The 19,631-nt window shown below is 42.8% G+C and overlaps 1 protein-coding gene across 1 annotated transcript in view; it reads right to left on the reverse strand.

Moving 5' to 3' along the window:
- Positions 1-19,631, reverse strand: part of MDN1 (midasin AAA ATPase 1) — a 1,740,009-nt gene that overhangs the window by 354,940 nt on the left and 1,365,438 nt on the right. Inside the window, exons 73-74 of the mRNA XM_069235499.1 lie at positions 15,612-15,807; positions 6,002-6,158 (exon numbers count right to left, since the gene is read on the reverse strand). Of these exons, the coding sequence (XP_069091600.1) occupies positions 6,002-6,158; positions 15,612-15,807 (353 nt within the window). The remainder of the gene's footprint in view (positions 1-6,001; positions 6,159-15,611; positions 15,808-19,631) is intronic.

The following is a 19,631-nucleotide window of genomic DNA, read 5'->3' on the forward strand; positions in this document are numbered from 1 at the left end:
CCAAGGATATGCTTTTGCCTCTGCTGAGTTAATTCTCGCTCCCAGGGAAAGCTTTTCTTGTACTGGTGTGGGTGATGATTTTTCTCTGTTTATTGAAAAACTCAGTTTGTGGAGTGTCGATATCACTGCCTTTATGTTGTTTCTTCACTTGTGTAATGAGTTCACTTTTACCAGCTACTTGACTAGGTAAGGGTATAGGTATACTCCTTGCCTTCTTAGGTGTGCCACAACTGCTGCAAAGAACTTTGTAAACACCCTGGCTGCTGATTTGATTCAGAATGGTAGCATGGTGAATTGATACTGCTTTCTGTCTACAACAAAGCATAAGAACTTCTTGTGCCTTTGGTTCATAGGGATGCATCTTTTTATATATGGTTGCCATAGAGTTTCCCTGCTGATGCCGCAGAATGACCTCTTGTAGAGTTTAAAGAAGTGGAGGTCTAGTATAGGATTTAAAGAGCTATCTCTTTTTCGGTATTAGAAAATATGTTGAGTAGTTTTCCCTGGTGGTTGCCCTTCCTGGGCACTCTTCCCTACTGCTTTTTTTCCAGTCACAATTCTTTCCCTTATCATAACCATGTCTTTTCTTCTCTTGTGCAGATATTTTTCTTGGGCCCTCACACTGGTGTCTGATCATTTCTATGCAATAGCAGTGTTGGATAATGTTGGGTGTGCACTTCTATGAAGTGACCTTCGTCCACTCCAGGAAGAACACTCCTATACACACACACACACACACACACACACACACACACACACACACAGTGAGTGGGAAGGGGTGTTAGTTTTCTTAGTCACTTGCCCATAGGTAATACCTCCCCTCTCATGGCTGCGATCTGCCACTCGACTGTTTGTGAAAGGGTTGCTGCAGCAGTGTTTTGTGTTGGTCCTGTGTCTGGCTTGGGGTTTGAAAAACTCTGGAGTTGGTAGTACCTTAAAAAGCTCCCTCTACCCACTGATCTCCTAGTAGGTGTGCTTCCTTGACTTTGCTGCTCTCTGCAAAATCGATGGGAGACCTGCAGTTCAGTTTAGTTATTCTTCTTCAGTTGCTGCAGGTTATCAGCCACTGTGCTCCCAAAAAGGTGTTCTCCACTGACAGGTGTGTTCAGGATGTTTGACTGAACTTCATTTTTTAAACCAGACACCCATAGCCAAGCATGCCTTCTTAGGGTTGTCCGTGTTTTCATTTGTCTGCTTCCTGTGTCTGTAGCTTCAAGTGCAGATTTCACCAGAAGCTGGCAATATTCCTTCCTTCTTCAAGGGAGGCTACATTTTTTTGATATTGCACCGGTAGATGATTCAACATCTCTGCCAACTCCTCCCACTTTGATATGTGCATCTGTTGAGCCGGGCATTAAAATTAGCTATGGGCCATTGTGTGTTAATGCTCCCCTCTCAAACTGTCTCCTTACCATGCCCATTCTCTTAGGTTACAGTATAAGTTACAAGTTATTTTACAAGGAAACCCCACTCGAATCAACATACGCTTTTAGTCCACTCTGTCACACTCCTTTAGTCACTCACCAGCATTCCATTACATCACACACTGACTGAGCAGAGCAGAACAATGGAGGTGTGCACAGAATGCATCATAAGCACTGCAGATTTTAACAGTGTCGAACTCCTTTTTGTGTAGGATTGTGGCCATTTCAGCTTTGAGATGCCTTTTCTTCTGTTCAATCATGCGTTCCTCCTCGTTGAGTGTGGGTGCCGATTTTCTTTTTGATGTCGAGGTCTACGATGTCACAGTTTCACACAACCCTTTCTTAACTTCCTCTCAAATTTAGTCATCCTTCAACGTCAGCTTCTTTTAGGTTGCCTGTCCACCTGCAGTGTCCTTTGTGTGGGACCTAAGGGCTCTTTTGGCTTTTGCTTGCCTTCGATCGGCAAGAATATCGACACAGAGACAACTTTTGGTGTTAAAGTCTTTTTCGAGACTCGCCCACACCCTGTTTGTTTGATGTTACCAGTGGACATTTATCCCTATGCTTTCAGTCTTCTCTTCCAATGTCGCTGATCTCCTTTTTAACATCCAATGACTTTCCCTCAGCTCCCTTGGCAATGTTGTCCTCCTCTTTGGCTCGACAACCCCAGGTCTTTCAGTGACAGTGTCTTGTTCTGCTCTTGCATGGCATAGTGACTTGTCTTTGTTCCTCCCCAGCTCTTAAGGTCTTCAATTTGAGTTATGTCAAGTCCTCACAATTGTCCATACTGTGGTCTCTTGGTAGACAAAGACTGCATATATGATGGTTGCCCTTCTGGCAAACTTATGACACTTTGGTCAGAATCAAAAGGGTGCACTGTCATTATCACCTGGCTAGGGGACCCCCGCTAGTGCATTCTCCGGTCATCGCTCAACAAAGTTTCCTACTCCCCTTACTCCTTAGTGTCATTGAAACATCTTCAAATCTTATCAGGGTACAAACAATTTTCCTCTGGAACTTTGGCGTATTCCTTGATGAACTTTCAAAATAATCTTTATTAGGCAATTTGAGGGCCTTCATTAATGCTTCCAGACCCAAAGACAGAACAAAAAAAAAAGTCTGAAGACGGCGACCACACTTAGAAGCTTCCAGGGAAGGGTGTATGACATCAGGAGAGGTTGGACTGGGCACCAAATGGTGGAGGCAGTCGACATTCAATAACAAACAAACAAAAAACAACAAAAAAAAGGAAGAGGAAGAGGAATAATAGACAAGAGGAGAGCTCCGGACCAAAGTACTAAGATGGAGGAAAAATAAATAGCATGGGAATCCTGAAAAGATTTGTGCTGCAAAATCTTAGTTTCGAGGTAGATATGCTCACTCAGTTCAAGAACTGTGGGACTTGCAAGGCAGTCTTGGACACACCCAACTTGCATCCATTAACTGGAAAAAGTTGGATTTAGCAAAGTGACTGCACTAACGGCAAATGAAAGAACAGTCTTCCTGAGCCTCATGAAGCTGTCATGGGAGCCGTTAGCAAAGGTTCATTAGGCACACGTTTGTTAATGTTCAGAATGTCGACGGAAGTTGGTATTTGAGAGGTAGTAAAAGTGTAGTCAAACTTTTCATGTTTTTCCATTTGTGAAGGTGTCTGACACACCAAACGTCAACATGTTTGGCCATGTGTGCGTTGAGGTTTGCTTGTGGTGTGTTTGTATGCATGTTGGTTGATAACTGGGTGAGAGTCTGTTTGATTGGGAATTTCTCCCTATGGCCTACAAATGTGATGGGCCCTTTGAATGGTGGCAGTATGCTGATGTGAGTGCACTGTGTTGAACTGGGCCAGTGGCTTGCAGTATGAAAGTCTGCAGTGTGGTGCATGGTTGGCGTGTGAATGGTCGATACAGCAGGCGGTGCCTTTACACTGCTTTACCACTCACCTTCGGTAGTCTTGGTTTCAATATTCCAATAGCATGAAAATATCTGTTCTTTGAACCTTGCACTTGGGGAGATGCCAAAACCAACATCTATAAGCTGTGGTATTTTGAAAGTTGATTAACAGCCACTCATTTCTTTTTAAATTGAACACCTGCAAGTGCTCAGATGTGGGATATTTCTAAAATCTGTTGCAATCCACAAACTGTACAACCACCCACCATTCAACATGAAACCCAATTTTTGATGGTGGCCCTAGTGCCCACGTTTTAAAGTGCTAAAAACACAACACAGACATCTCATATTTTTCCACAGAAAACACTGTTTTCGCAGTGTGGTAAGCTGTGGAGTTTGGGGTTTGTATGTGCCTCAACCTTTGCCTAAAATTACACATTTTCCTTACATTTCTGTGATGAAAAATTCCATAATCTGCTGGAATCCACAAAAGTTCTACCACTCCGTGTTAACCCACTTGTGTCAATAAAACCGCTCTTCCACTCATGTAGATGGGCCTACTGCCAACTACAGGAACGGGTCAAACCAAAGTCAATGAAAATCCTGAGGAAACTATTTGGGAACATTTTCCTCAAAGCTTGGAAGATGGTGACTTTAGCAAAGCAAATCTTTCGCGGATTCCATTTTTAGGGAAAAGTAACTTTTTTGTGGATTACTTTCCTCCTATTTTTCCCACATATATTCTTATTCCTCTCCTGGGAATCCAAAAACCCTGGGTACCTTAAGCATCCCCAGGATCTTGGGGGGGGGGGGGGGTGAGGGGGAGGGAAACGAAATTTTGTTGTGCTTATGGAACCCTAAGTGCAAACTACCCCAAAAAGGCAAAAAAGAAATGGCAAAGCCAATAGGTTTTGCCAATGTGAGACCTATTGGCGTTGACAATGTTTTTTCAGAGATGTTGCACAGCAGCGCAAGTTGCTGTGCAATATGGCTCAAAGTAAATAAACAAGCGATAATGCGTGGCCAGCGTTGGCCTCTTTTGATATTTGTTTTTTTTGCTTACTTTAAGTAATGTTGTACACAACCCGAGCTGCTGTGTAACATTTTTATAAAACAATAACAAAGCCACGTAGTTCTGTGCAAGCTATTTGGCCCTGCTAATGTTCTCAAAAGATTTGCAGAGCAGTGCAAGCTCTGCTGCGCTAACATAGCTCAAAGTAAATAAAAACAAAGCACTATGGCACGGCCAGAATTGAGCACGTTTTTATGTACTTTAAGATTCTACACAGCAGCGTGTGCTGCTATGCAATATACTTTTAAACAGCACAGGGTGGAGGAAGCAAGCAAACCTCTCCTCTAGGAAGAGGATATGGTGTTACGGTCAGAGCTGTCGACTGGGGAAACCAGGTTTGAGTCTTAGCATTGTCTCAACATCCTGTGATTCCAGGCAGATCACTTGGAGCCTGTTTTTGATGTTGTTGGTAATGGTCCACTGCCTTGGCGGTCCGCCCGCCTTATTTAGATGTTCACAGGACCATAGGCCAAACACCACCTGACTCCAGCCACCTATACCGCCAAGCAGATTTTGATGTGCCTTACCACCAAGCCAACTGTGGCAGTCTGACTTCCACATTTGAGTTAGCGAATAGGAGGGAGAAAGGGGCACAAAACCCTTTTCCACATTTCCGCCTCAATGTTGGACTGGACCCGACTGGACTTCACCTGCCATTGCAGCTGCCACGGGACCAGGGCGGAAACACGACCCCGCTGTTGCCGGACTCGATGCTAGGGATACTGCACATACAGTGTACGTCGTGTGGGCACCGCACATGAGTATGGAACCTCTGCGGCAATATACCTCCTGCAGGTATTTTTCAAAATATATCTCTGACATGCATATGCCAGGAATACGTTTGTGTCAGCGACTGATGGGGACACACTGGTACAAGACACATTGTTATTGTGGTGTCGGTATTCATTGCCAAACGAATGCTGTCATCACAATAATGACAGCATCACACTTGTAAACATATGTATTTGTACACACAAGTGAATCTGTACCTGTGTTACTGTGTGTCCAGTTGTGTATGCGGGACTGGATTGGCTGGTAGAGGGAGGAGGAGTGGGTGATGTGGTTGTGTCTGTATGTGTGCCACGTGCCCATGTGTGTTCTGGGTTGTGTGCATGTGCAACATTCTGGTGTGTGTTGTTGTGTAGTGCTCGTCGTTGTGATGAGTGCAACTGTGCTGTTATGTGCCTGTGTTTGGGTAGATGGGTGTGTCATTGTTTTTTTGCTGTGGTTGGGTTGTATTTGTGTGTATGCTGTGTCACAGATTTCTGGCACTGTGGGATAGATAATAGTGTTTATGTTGTGTAGGTAGGCACAGATGGCTAAGGTACTGTGTGTGTGTGTTTGTGTGTGTCGCTCACCTATATGCTATAGCCACTGCACAATGCCTAATGGCTCCTGCGACAGTCTCCCTCCATCAGAAATCCGTCACCAGCACCTCACCTGCAGGACTGTAAAATCTAAATAGGAGGTAAACCATCGACTTGACAGTATTTCACTCTATAGCCTAAGTATGGAACACTCCCTCTATCACCAAGTTTTACTTTCTAAGCCACCTATGTCATTTGAGCAAAAAGCTTTCACAAACTAGTGGAAGGGAAGGGAGTCAAGTACTAACCTGTAAACTCGTCAAGGTTGTTTACTAAATCAGGAAGTGGATTATTTCTCATAAACCTGGTGCACAGTTTCTTCATTCTTCTGATGAGCTTCGGCAGACGATGCTGAAGAGATTCTTCTGCAAAACCAACTGTTTGACTTTCTCCTGCAAGTGCATCCTGGCAAAAAGGCACAAAAGTTGTTCATAAAGAGAGAAATCCAGTAACACAGTAATAGCAAATAACTTTATGTGTTAGATGTTCTATGAACAAACAATGCAAGACACTGTTACCAAGATGCAAAGTGGAGGATCCAAAACTATCAATAACTTATGTTTGAGAACAAACAGCACCCTAGATACCTAGCGGGGAAGTGGCAGACAGACAGACACACATTCTCTCTCTCAACTTCTCCCCATACTGAAGGATATTCGTCTGTCTACAATCTATTTAAAGGGAACAAGAAGAAAATGCTATTTATCTTTGATTGTGATCTTTCGGGTGGTTACTCTAGCTTCTTACAGAGTCCTCACTGTAAGAAAGTGCCCCTTTTTGACATGGTCATTTCCTTGTTGTGCTTGGTATTCGATGCAATTTCTACTGAAGTGCACTAGGCTCTTGCTAACAAGCTCCCTAGTGCTAGATCTCTAACTAAAACTATGCAATTGTTTTCCAATTGGCAATGCCCACAGCATCTCTAAGTCCCTAGTAGATGGTACCCCTAGTACCTAGAAAATGGGTACTAAAGAAGGGTACCTAAGGGCTGCTCCATGTATTGTGCCACCCCTAGGGACACCTCACCACACTCATGCAGAGTACCTTTGCAGGCTGTGTGACATGGTGCAGACAAAAGGGAAAACACAACATGGCACACATCTTGTGTGCCATGCCTGCACTATATGTAAGTCACCCCTAAAGCATGCCTTACAACCCTAGATTACAATCCGTGGACACATCTGCACAAGCAGATATACCCCTGCAATGTCTAAGTCAATTCTTAGCCATTACAAGTGAACAGGGAAGCAATCTTAAGCTATGTACTGGGCACTGGTCAAAACGACTTTCCCAGCTACACAATGGCTTCACTGAAACCTATGGTGTTTGGTATCAAACCCCTCGTATTAATAAACCCACACCGATTCCAGTGATGGATTTATTTATACATGCACCCAGTGGGTACCTCAGAGGTACCCCCTCAAACCTACCAGTGTTTTAGTGTGCTGGCTGACTACTCCAAGCCAGCCTCCTACCACAGACGGGTTTCAGACCCCCTGCAGGTGGGAGCCCACGCTCTCTGAGGCCAGAAACAGTGAAGGTGTTCATTCCTCCTCCAGCAGGATGGCGAGTGATTTAGCATACCAAGGTCAGGAACTTCAAAGTCCCTGCTGCCTTTGCTATGCAATCCTGGCATCCCCCAAACCATCAAGATGCCACTCCCTGTCCTGAAACCCACAGCTGCAGATCTTCTGCAGTATCCTCTGAAAGCTGGTTGACATCTGACAGGTTTCCTTGCTGCTGGGCACAGACTTCATATCGAAACCTAGAGGTGGTCTATGGGTGACTGTGGCGAGCCCTCCTAAAGCAGCGAGTTCTTGATACAGAGGTAAACTGGTGTCACCAATCTTTAAAGATGGACAGCGACTAAGGTCTTCACTTTCAAGAACATCAACGGGCTGCTGGAGGGAGCAGAGGAAACTGAACATTCTTCTGGTCTATGGTGAACAGCATGTGATAAATATGGGATTGCACGACTGCACATTAAAGTACGTGCCCTGCAGGCGTAAGGAAAACATCTAGTTGCCCAGATTCAGACACAATGTGGGCCAGAGCAAGCATTTTGAATTAGTCCTTCTGAAGGAAGGCATTCAGAGAGCAAAAATTTAAAACAGGATGAAGGCCTCTGCCTTTCGGCACGAGGAAAACAACAAGAGTAACAACTGTGCCCACTTTCAAGGCTGGAACACTCTCCATTGCTACTTTCACTAGTACTGCATGCAACTATTGTAACTGGATGGAGGTGCTGCTGTGAAAGCTGCTCTGATGCGAGAGGAAGGTGCTGAGGGATGGAGAGAAACTGAAGGGCTTAACCCTGCCGGACCATATGGAGGACCCATTTTTCATATGTGACAGATTGACACTGTGGGAAAAAATCTCAATCTGTCTCCCATAGAGTGGTTGTGTGCACCAAATTGCAAATGAAAGCAGTTGACAGGCTGTCACTCCCAGGGCAGAAGACTGAGAAGAATGCGATCCGTGGTGATCTGCCCAATGCATGCTTAGTTCGGCCCTGGCCACAAAAGAACTGGAGCATCTGTTGCTGGGGTGCTTGGGTCTGATGTTGTCTATATGCCAGTGCTCTGAAGTAACCCCACAAGGTGGCAAACTGTGAGCAGAAGTAGAAAGGCCCAAAGAACACACCACAACTTGGGTATATTTTAAGTGTTTCAGGGCAGAGTCAACCTTCTGGCTAAACAGACGGGACACATCGAAAGGCATATCAGTAAGGGAAAACTACACACCTCCAGAAAAGCCAGTGGATTGCATCCATGCATGGTGGCAGAGCACCAGGTTAGTGCCCACTGTTTGCCTCAAGTAGTCAGCAGTATCAAGGTGAGCTCTATGCATTTGGGCCCAAAACTCCGGATATAGTTGACAAAATCTTGCTGGGCGTGTCCCAGAGGGCATGCATATAATGGACTAACAGGAAGACCAGATTGACTGACCTCAAAGCCACGGTGGGCAACAAAAACATTTTCTTCTTGATAACCTGAGTCTTTTTGAGACTGCCTGCAGGAGTCATTGGGAACAAATTAGGATTTAGTTTGCTGATAGAAGCCTCGGCCATCAAACTTTAAGAAGTAGAATGCTACGTAAGAAAATCCAGGTTGCCAGGTGTCAATCTGTGGTGCCTGGCCACTAGCCTGTTCACTGGTGGGCAAGAGCAAGGCTCAGCCCAAGTGTGCTTAAGTCAGTCAGGAATGGAAATGCAAATAAGGGTTCAGATGAAGCTGGCTGAGGGTACTAATCTTCAGTGAGGGCATTTGTCTCGACTTCAACTGAGGGAAGCAGTAGGTCTAGAACTTCAACTGCATGTCTAATCACTACAACAAATGCAGCACTTTCCTCTTCTGGGAGTCCAAGAGGTGTGAGCACCCTTGTATCAGGGGGATGTATCAAGCCCACTGGCCTCCTGGAAGTACATGTGTACATCTTAAGGTGGGGGTAAAAACAAGCCCCATCAATACCCTCATCAATTTTGGGTGTGGCAAACCAGTCAGAATCTGAGCAAAAAAGATGTTGGAACCTCAAAGAAAGACTCTGTGGTAGAGGACATATTTTGCCAGAACGTACAGTACAAGAACTGGGAGCACTGAAGTGAAATTTCAGCAAGACCACGGTCGGGTGGTGACATTTAGTTCGTAGTCAGACACTGAAGTCCGCAGGGGATCGACCTCTGGCAAAGTTGGGACCCGTGCTGATGAAGAAGGAACGGGTGCAGGTCTTGAAGCCAAAGGGGAAGTCTGCACTAGAGTCAGTGTGGAACCAGAGATGGGTTCAAAAGTCGCTAGGAAGCACCTACCGAAACTAACCAGAGTTGAGGCCCATGCAGATCCTTGGATCATGTAGGTGCACCAGAGGGAACGAGAAGAGTGCCCAAAATATAAAGCATGGCCCTCTTTAAAGGACTCGAACTACTGTGGCATCGCCAATGGCCCAGGAAATTTGAGATGCATTAGGACCAGCTGTGGAATCAGCCATTCAATCAGGGATCATGAGCAAGATAAATTGGCATCACAATGACTTCTCAACTTCTCTTTGGACAGAGTGGGGGATGAGGTTGAGTCTTCCTTTGTAGGCTTATGTTTCTTTTTTAACTGAGCTTCGAATTACTAGAGGACTCTGAAATCGAAGAAGACCTGTTGTGGGAACGGTCTTGAGAGCAGGACTGGGACAGGCCTTAGATTTGGAGTAGGAGTGGGACTTGGAATACAGCTTCGCTATACTGTCCGATATTGCCTCTGAGTGCACGTGGGCATCCTTCGCATGTCTTGGAGTAATGCCCCAAGCCCAAACACGACAGTCAGACCTAGGGCTCGCCAATCACAGACATCTGTTTTTCAGACAGTCACAGCATGGGCTTGAAACTCTGTAGTCTTCAGTGGGGGCATTATTTCTTTGCACACTGGAAAACCGAAATTTGAAGGATTTGTCAACTGACAAAATAAGGGAGCTTAGCTCCTTAGAATTGTATGAAGCTAAGGAAAGTAAGGAACTAACGTCGGCTAGTATGAGAGGTACTTATGTATGTCTCCAATCTGTCACTTCTAGATCAGAGCAAAGTCAACGCAGACCTGTGAAAACATCTAGGACCAGTATGGCACCTGGGGAGTTTCTAAAGGTGAGAAAACTGCAGTTTTACGTTTCCAGCAGAAGTGGACAGTGGCTGGGTGGTCTAGAATCAAACAAGTGGTTTACTTTTGAATGACATTTAGGCAAAGAATGAGGTAGTCAGAGAGGTCACAAGTAACAATCTGAGGTGGGAAGTAATGAGTGAATGTGTATTTTCAGTGTGTCGGGAGAGAATACTGAACAATCTTCCTAAGCCTTTTCAGATTTAAGCAGCAAAATGTAGAAGACATGAAAGATTTATTTCTTGAAAGTGAGTTGTTTATCTGGAACAAGAGTCTCCAACCTTTTCTGTGGTGACAGCTATTCCTGATCAGTGAAAATCATGGTGAGCTGAGAGCTATGCAACTCACGCACTATTACCAGACGCCCCCACAGCCATGTTAATTGACTTTAAGCTACATGCCCATAGAGCCAGATACTAGGGTTTAAACAGTATACTTTGACTAGGGTCACTATAACGGGGTTGCCATGTGTGTCAGTGAGGGCATGGTCCTTAGGGATATATAAACATGTACGTGCATAAATGGGATTTAAGTGTACTGGTGACAGACACTCTCATATGTACTTATGGTACAGGGCATATATTTCGTCATAAGTGGCACCGTTACATGTATAAAGCAAACATACAAACATTATTTTTTAATGAGAGAAAGCTAAAGTGCAGAAAAAAGTTCTGCAAAAATATTCAGAATATGGAACATTTTTCTGCACTTAAAATTTCTCCCACTTAAAATAATGGTGTATCTTCCCACTTAGAAATATAGCACTGTGTTGATAAAATTAAACTGGAGAGTTAACTTAGCTTAGGTGGATTCCATAAAACTCATCATTTAAATTTTCGCCCATTACTAAGTGTCACATTTACAAACACCAGGCATCTTGCTACCACTGGCCTGTAGACATAGCAACAGAAAAATAAATGTGTTTAAATGGGAGGAATTTTAAGTGAGGAAAAATGCTTCATGAAACTAAGACATAACTGGCTTAATTAAACCTGGAGAAAGACATTTAGACTTAATGTTTCATAGAAAAAGTTCACTTTACATTTTTCCCATTTAAAAAAAAATATACTGTTTTCAGTTATAAATATGGCACTGTTTACTGGCTACTGGGAGCAAAAGGCCTGCTGCTTGTAAGTGCAACACTGAAATGGGAGAAAATTAAAATGAAGAATGAATCATTAGGCTAACTCTTCATTTTCTCTCATTGAAAACATTTAGAAACAACATTTGGCTCTCACACTCCTATGTTGAGTCGAAAAGGAGTTTTATTTAAGAGTTAAATGCTTCAGTTTTTCACCACTGTGCCCCAACCTGGTCCATATATCTGACTGAGCTCTGCTCATTATCAGACTGTGCTATCTGCAGCCTGATGTTAATAATGTAAAGTAAACACAGCCTTCCCATAACTTTAAAAGAACAATGTGACCCTGTCCTTATTTAAAAATTAACTCCAGGTGAGCTACTCTAAAGGTGTCTGGGAGCTTGCAATCGACTGGTTGGAGACATCAGATCTAGAACGATCTCTATATTTTTGGCTGAGCATCCTTACTTAATCATCCTTCTGAGATCATCCATAACAGTAATGGCAAACTCTGTACTGTAGTGGGGCCTACAATCATAATAAGAGTGGACAAGCAGATTATTACTTTCTGTAACAAGTGATGATGGCATTTTTCAAGAATTTTAGAGAGTGAAAAGAGGAGCAACATAGGCTGATAGCTTCTCAGGATGTCAGGCTCAGCCTACGTTTTTTTCCCTTTCTTTTTTTTTTTCTCCTTTTTAACATGGGACCACCTAGGCATGCTTCTAGGTAGTAGGCACAGTAGCCACAGCAAAAGAGAGATTGCAGATTTCTGTATCACAGGTGCAAGGCTTTGTGGTCTAACCAAGCTGTGAGAGGGACTTGGGTCAAAAGGAGAACCAGATTTAATTGTCTTTAAGAAATGCACAAGCTTCTAAGCTTAACAAATTGTTCCAGTAGGGGACTACCCTTCCAGCACAGAGTAGAATTAAGAGAGGGTGAGGGGAGAAGTTGGCATGTAGTAATTTAATTGTGTTATGGATTTTGCCACAGTTTGATGGAAGACATGATAGGGGTTCAGACAGCCTGAGGAGTAAGTCTGTAATGATTTGGAACATTATGTTGGTAGAGTTTAATGCCATGTTGCATTTCTTAGAATAGAATGGAGAACAATTCTCTTTGAAGAGCTGTTGATAATGTTTAACAACTGGTCTATAATTTATCGAAGACGCTGTAGGCTGAGCTCCATTTTCACTTTAGAGCTTGACAATGGCACTTCATCACCTGGAATTCCTTTGAATATCAGGGGAAGATGGACATCAACAACAGCAGCTAGTGAGGATAAGTGGCGCCGCTTCACAAATATCCTGCGTGATCCACTGATTACAAGAGAAATGAGCGGAGGAGATATTGGAAGGTACAGACCTAAGTTGAAGGGAAAAAAAACAAAGGGTCAACTCAAATTCTGAACCATGGCCTGGAGGGCCAAGGAAGAGGTCTGGATCTAGCTGGGGCACAATACTTCCCAAGAGGCAGAAGAAATAGCATGGCCAAATGATCAAACCAGTTAAAGGAAATCGTACACAAAATGGCAGCCATTTCAGAAGTAGAAAATACAGCACCCTAGCACGTGACCGGATCTATGAGTGGGACACTCCATAAGGAGAGACCAAACGCATGAAGTGCCTAATGACAGATGAAAAACATCTGGGCTCTATTCATCTAAATGGAAGCTGCTGTCTTTTAAAACAGCAAAATTAGGTGATTTAGTTATAAAAGGGGCCAGAGCTTCATTAATGGAACAGACAGGATGTTTTAGGCCCTGGCGGCGGGTCTACGAGACTGTCCAAATAGGTGGACATAGAGTAGAGAGTAGATTAAATTGGGTATGAGAGTAACTGAGTTGGAAACAAAAATGATGTGACTAAGCCTAATGCTGACACCTCCCTTCCCCCACCTTATCCATGACACAGTTGGGAGGAAAGGAGGCAGCGTTATCAAGGGAGGAGGACTTGTGAAGCCAAGTTTAGTTCAACAACATGGTGTGGACTGCTATTCAGGGACAAAATTCAAAATCTGAGACTGTTATTTGGGTAATAATCTCTTTTTTTAATAAGATATCAAGTAAGTGAAGCAGAAGGAGAAGCTTTGTGAGTGGAGGGCAGATGAGAAATGGCAGAAATGTGATATAAGCTGATGTGAAGGGAAGAGGAACGGCAGTGCTGGGAAGAAAAAAATCCTTAAGGCAGGAAATTGTGAAAACGGTTTCTCAGAAAGGCCATGAGTGAGTTCTTGATCTCAAGAATGTTTTGCTAACTGTAAACTAGCAAGACGGGGAAATAGGGTGCTAGAGTTCCTGGTGCTAGACGCATGCAAATAGGCTTGCCTTTGGGGTGCCACCTATGCATCAGCTGTGTGTTTGAGCAGCAATGTCAATGTTACAAGGGGGGGCAATCCAAAGTGGAGCCACGCAATTCTTAGTCCAGCTACCAAGAGTCCTTGATAGTTGAGGACTACAGAAGAAAGTAACAGAATTAAAATACAAGTTTAAAATGCATTAAATCATAAAACGATTAAAAGTGGTGCTCAACCACGAAATGTAGGAGCCAAGCAACTCCTAAAAGAATTACAAGGAAAGCAAGATGACCCTGGCTCCGCTCAACACAATTTCCCAGAAGGCTGCAGTCCATGGGGGAATTCCATGCAGGTTAGCCAAGCAGGCATACCGATTAAATAAGCAGCAAAGTAATGAAAGAGGCGTGACGACCAACGCGCAAGAGTGTGAACCATCAGTGTGTCAATGTAACAACTTGACAAACTGAATATACGAACTGGAGTCAAGCAACTCCAGCTTGTGCAACCAAGCTTCTTGGATGGTTGCTAACTACACAGGAAAGCAACTAAATCAAAGGGTTAAATGCACAAAATCATAATAAGATTGCACGAAGTGTTCAATTGCTAGACACAGGAGCCAGGCAACTCCTAGAACATAAACAAAGGAAACAAATTAGTCTGGGTCGGTCAGGCTCAGTATCACAGAAGGCTGCAGAACGGAAGAACTACATTAACGAGGGTGGGGATGTAATTCCACCTTGGAAAAAAGGCCTCAGAGTTAAAAATAATATTAAAGAGCTTAAAAGGTCAACTTGACAATGAAAGAGACATTGCACAGCGCTGCAGGAAGACCAAAACCACTTTGGGTAAAATAAGCTAAGCGCAGCAGTTTTAACTCTCCGAAATGATAAGTAAAAAAAAAAAAAAAAAAACTAAGATTCAATGTCAGAGCTGCAACCCAAGGGTATGGGACATTCCTGGTCATGGGGTGAAATGAATATTTCATTTAAGTTATGGGGAAATTTGTAACAGAAAGCATAATTACACAGAGAAAATGCATCCAAATAAATTTTAAAAAGCTTTCTAGATATCAACACGTATGATCGACAAAACATGACAGGTACACATTCAATTATACTGCATTATGCACGTGTTAAAAGGCAAATTCTAAAAGAAATTAAGTTGAAACAATATTTTAGGTTATTTAAGTTAAAAATGATGTCTTCTTTCCAGATACAAGACGAAGGAGCATTCAGCACAAGAAGGAATCTGTAAACCTCTAAGTGAGGTGGGAAATCAGACCTTGGTGTGTCAGTGAGCAAAGCTTCAATTACAACAGAGCAAGAAGGTAAAAGGTACAAATTTCAACAAAACTGTACTAAATGAACAACGCACTTCTAAAAAATTAGAAGATTTTATTTAACTGAGTACCTCGCAAGTTTCACTCTTTAGCGGGGAAGGAGCTAGGTATGCATGTTTTACACAACTGTTTCTTTTACAACAAATGGCATTGGGAGGAAAAAGGCCCACCAACATGTGGCTCTTCATTTAGTGAAGTGTCTTTAAACTGTCTGATCACTAACTCCATCAGCAATAGCTAAGACAGTGATATTCTGGGCACGCACATGCAGGGAAACAGTGTGTCTGTAAGGAATCACTGCTAAAAGTATGGAAGGTGTGATTTCGCTATCAATTTGTGGAATCAATATTTGTTATGAACTATAACTACTGCTATATTGTACTTGGTAAGTGAAACACGTTAACTGATATGGCACGACCCGATACTGCAAAATATACCTTCCCAGCATAGCCAAATTCAGGTGATTTAAGAAAAAGAGCTGAATTAACAGTACATATAGGTGATACCTGAACAATGTCTGCTTTAGTTGCTATGGTTGTTTTCAGTAAGCTGTTTAGCCGCTGGACCTTCGTTTCTTTTTCATCTGCCCCTTCCTGCTTTCCCAAACAATCAAGTTGCTCCTCCTTAGTGCTCTCTGCTAAAGCAGGGCGACAGGGTTCACACAGCGAAGCTTCAAACTTCTTCATGTACTTAAATAGCGTTCTAAACAATGCAGTAAAGAACAAAACAAACATTTCTAAGCAGCTTGTTTAAAATAATGTAAAACAGCCTATATACAAAGAGGAAGCCAGGAAGCATTCCTTCAATTCCATAGCTGTCAAATTAAATGATCTTACACATTGTATCTTGGTAGACTTGCATCACATTCTTTTCATGGTTTTCAATACATATTTATACCTATGGAACAAGTTCCTTACCTTTGTTAAAACCTTATCTGGTAGAGACAAATTCTAGTTGCAGATTCCTTACCTTACAATTTCCTCCAAGCGTCAGTCTGGATCCGGATATTTTTCTCTGGCAGTACCCCAGCACACCGTCAGATGGCATCAGTCTGAGCCGGTTGTGACCTAGCGGGACCTATGTAGGCTCCACCCTGGCATACTGAGGCCAGTTTCTATTTACGACTTGCCACACCAGAAGCTTAGAGCCATGAAGAACACTGACCACTGGGGGGTCAAAATTAGGGCCCTGAAAGGGAAGTCTCTGTCCCTAGAAATCAGTTTGCAGAGCGGGGAGGATGGGTGGGTCCGAAAGGAATCTGCAACTAGATTATGTCTCTACCAGATAAGGAGTTACCAAAGGTAAATAACTTCTTCGTCCGATAGAGACTTCTAGTTGCAGATTCTTTACCTTAGAATAGATACCCAAGCAATAAAATTTCGGAGAAGGGTCTGCATACTAAGCTCAAACTAGAAAGGTCTGTAGGACTGTCCTGCCATTTGATAAGTTTTGTTTTGACCAATGACTTTGTGTTTCACCACTGCGCATATTAGTTGCTCAATGTTCACCAGTAGCACATGGTATGTTTTGTTCAGTTGAGCCGCCTATTGGCTTTGACATGGCATTAGCCATTACTTTCTGTATTCTGTTGAGCCACCTATGGGCTTTGACATGGCATTAGCCATTACTTTCTGTATTCAGTTTACCCGCCTATGGGCTTTGACATCGCATTAGCCATTACATGCTGTATTCTGCCTATTGGCTTTGACATGATGTATTCAGTTTAGCTGCCTATTGACTTTGACATGCTATTAGATATTCTGCCTATGGGCTTTGACATGATATTATATATTGCATTTTGTATTCAGCTCCGCTGCCTATTGGCTTTGACATGATATTATACATTGCATTTTATATTCAGCTCAGCTGCCTATGGGCTTTGACATGATATAAGACATTGCATTTTGTATTCAGCTTAGATGCCTATTGGCTTTGACATGACACTAGACATTGCATTTGATATTTAGGTTAGCTGCCTATTGCCTTTAAAATGACATTGCATTTGATATTTAGGTTAGCTGCCCATTGCCTTTAACGTGGAGTTAGACATTGCAGTTGAGCTGTATTTTTCCAAGCTGTGTTTTTGCACCAGATGAACCAAGATGTTTTGCTCTCACAGTAGACTAGACCTGATAAGAGAGGGTACATGGGCGTTGTTTCTCTTCCCTTGAGCTTGGGAACAGGAGTAGTCTTGGAGACCTGGCCAGTCTCCAAAAGGCTTGCTCAGTTTCCCAGGTCTGAGAGGAGGGGGCACACCTTTGTAACGAATGTAACAGGCTGCAGAGAGTGAGATTCGAATCTGCCGGACCTCGTGCTGGAGCTTGGCGCCAGCTGCCAGCATCCCGTGTGGGTAGATGACACTCTTTCTCGCGGCTGACAGGGGTCATCAGCTTGCAGACCTTAGAAAGATGTAGCTGTAAATAGTTCCTACACGGTGAAGTATTTGTTTTGCTTTGCATTCAATATCTTATAAATATAACCTGCTGTGTATATTGCAAACTGATATATTTTGTTTGATTAACGCGGACTTGAAAGCTACTAATTCGTCATTCATATAACAACAATAAAAGTCTTCTTTGACCTCAGAAGTGCATTTCTGTTGTGTTATGTTAGTGCTTAGAAACTAAATAAGAGGAAAGCACTACAATTGGTACCAGAAGTGGGGTCGGTCATTAAGAGGTGATTAAAGGGTTTGACGAGTTAGTAGATTTCTAAGTGCACACTTTAAAAGTGTAATTGTTTTTTTGTTGTTTGGAGAATTACAGAAATTGTTTTCTGTTTGGGGAATCACAGTAGCACGGCAGACCATGTCTGAGAATACATGTGTTGATGAACTGCCTGATGGTGCTAAGAAAAACTGTGAATTGTTTTCTGTTTGGGGAATTACAGAAGAAAATGCATGTGTAGCTAAAATGCCTGATGTTGTTTTGAGAAATAATTCCCGTTGTATATATGTAGAAAAAGTGTGTTTTGGAAGTAATGATGACAGAAAGGTCTGGATACCTTTATCTGCTTACAGAGAAATGCAGGAGAAATGTAGGAAGTTGGAACATGAAAATAGGAATTTACGTGAGCAAATTAGCCAGGATACAATAATTCAAAATAAGACTGAAAGTTATAAAAGGGCTGTTTTTGAAGAATCTTTCTTGTCCCATTCCAGTAATGAGGGGGTTAAGACAGCTCCGAGCTGCACTGAGTTTCCTTGTGAGCCAGGGTTTTTGGCAGCCAAAATGCATTCCTTAACTGATAACACGGACGAGAGAGCTCAGAATGTGATTTACGAGTTACCGTTGCAAAATGCACAAGTAAAACGAAGGATTTTAGAGCAAGACACCCCGAGTTTCATTAGCTTGTTTGATTTTTGGAAAAAGAATAGCCCTCATTTGAGAGAAATCCTAACACTTTTGTATATGGTCACTGTGAAAAATTATATGCAGCTGCGCGCTTGTGATTTGGCAAATGAAATAATGCAGACTTCAGGTTTCTGCGCAGTGCAAGAAGGAAAAACTGATGTACATTTAAATCATGAACAAGGAAAGAAAATAGTGCCCCTAGCTAGAATCATACAATGGATCTGGTACTTGCAAGACAGGGCTAGAGTACCACAGATAAAAGAATTATCAATGAAGTTGTGTGCACCATTTGAATTCGTGTCCACTGAAGATAAAAAGCATGTTTGTTTTACTAATGATTCATTGACTGAAATGTTGCTTTCTGGCACAGTAGAAGGAACAGAGTTGTATAATGTGTGTCAGATTTTAAAGCAAGAGCTACGTGAGATGTGTCATTTTTATGCTGATTTTTGGTTCTTTGATAATGTTTTAGCACCTAACTGGTTCAATTACCTTGCAGATGTTAATGAGAAAAATGCAGAGAGAGAAGTGTTCACCCAGAATTCTGCCTTAGTGGGGATGGCTATGTGGGTGCCCCAGAAATGTGAAAAGGCCACTTACAGGTGGGCAGAGATGAGAGAGATGCACATTCCCCTAGATTTGATAAAAACTGTGCAGCACGCACAAAAGCAATCTGTCATGCAAGCAGTCACAGAGCAGTTGGGGAGAGGAAAGTTACCAGAACAGAAATGGCAAATTGATCAGGTTTTAGGGAGAGTGATTGCTGCAAATTACCAAGGAAAAATCGAAATTATGCTGATACCTAGAAAAGAATCTGATTCATTCATACAAATTGGAGACAGAATGGCCCAAATTGACAAAAGTGCAGTGAATGGAGGTTTGGTAAAGAATGAGTCTGCCCCAGCCCTTCTGACAGTGCAAGAAAAAGGAAGCTGTGGCGCAGCAGATAAAAACCTCAGTACTGATGTGTGGGCTGAAGCCCCAAGTGACCCTCCAGAACCTGCAGAAAATATAACAAAGGGCCCCAAAAACGTCCTGCTGATTATAAAACAGGGAAAGAAAGAGGAAGGGTGCAGTTTAAATGAAAAATGTTATTTGCAAGAAAAGTCATACTTGTTTCTTTTGCAGATCCGACCACGTTTCGCCACTGTCCCTGAGTGCGCTGTGTGGTCC

The sequence above is a fragment of the Pleurodeles waltl genome, chromosome 5, assembly GCF_031143425.1.
Source record: "Pleurodeles waltl isolate 20211129_DDA chromosome 5, aPleWal1.hap1.20221129, whole genome shotgun sequence".
Taxonomy (NCBI): Eukaryota; Metazoa; Chordata; class Amphibia; order Caudata; family Salamandridae; genus Pleurodeles; species Pleurodeles waltl.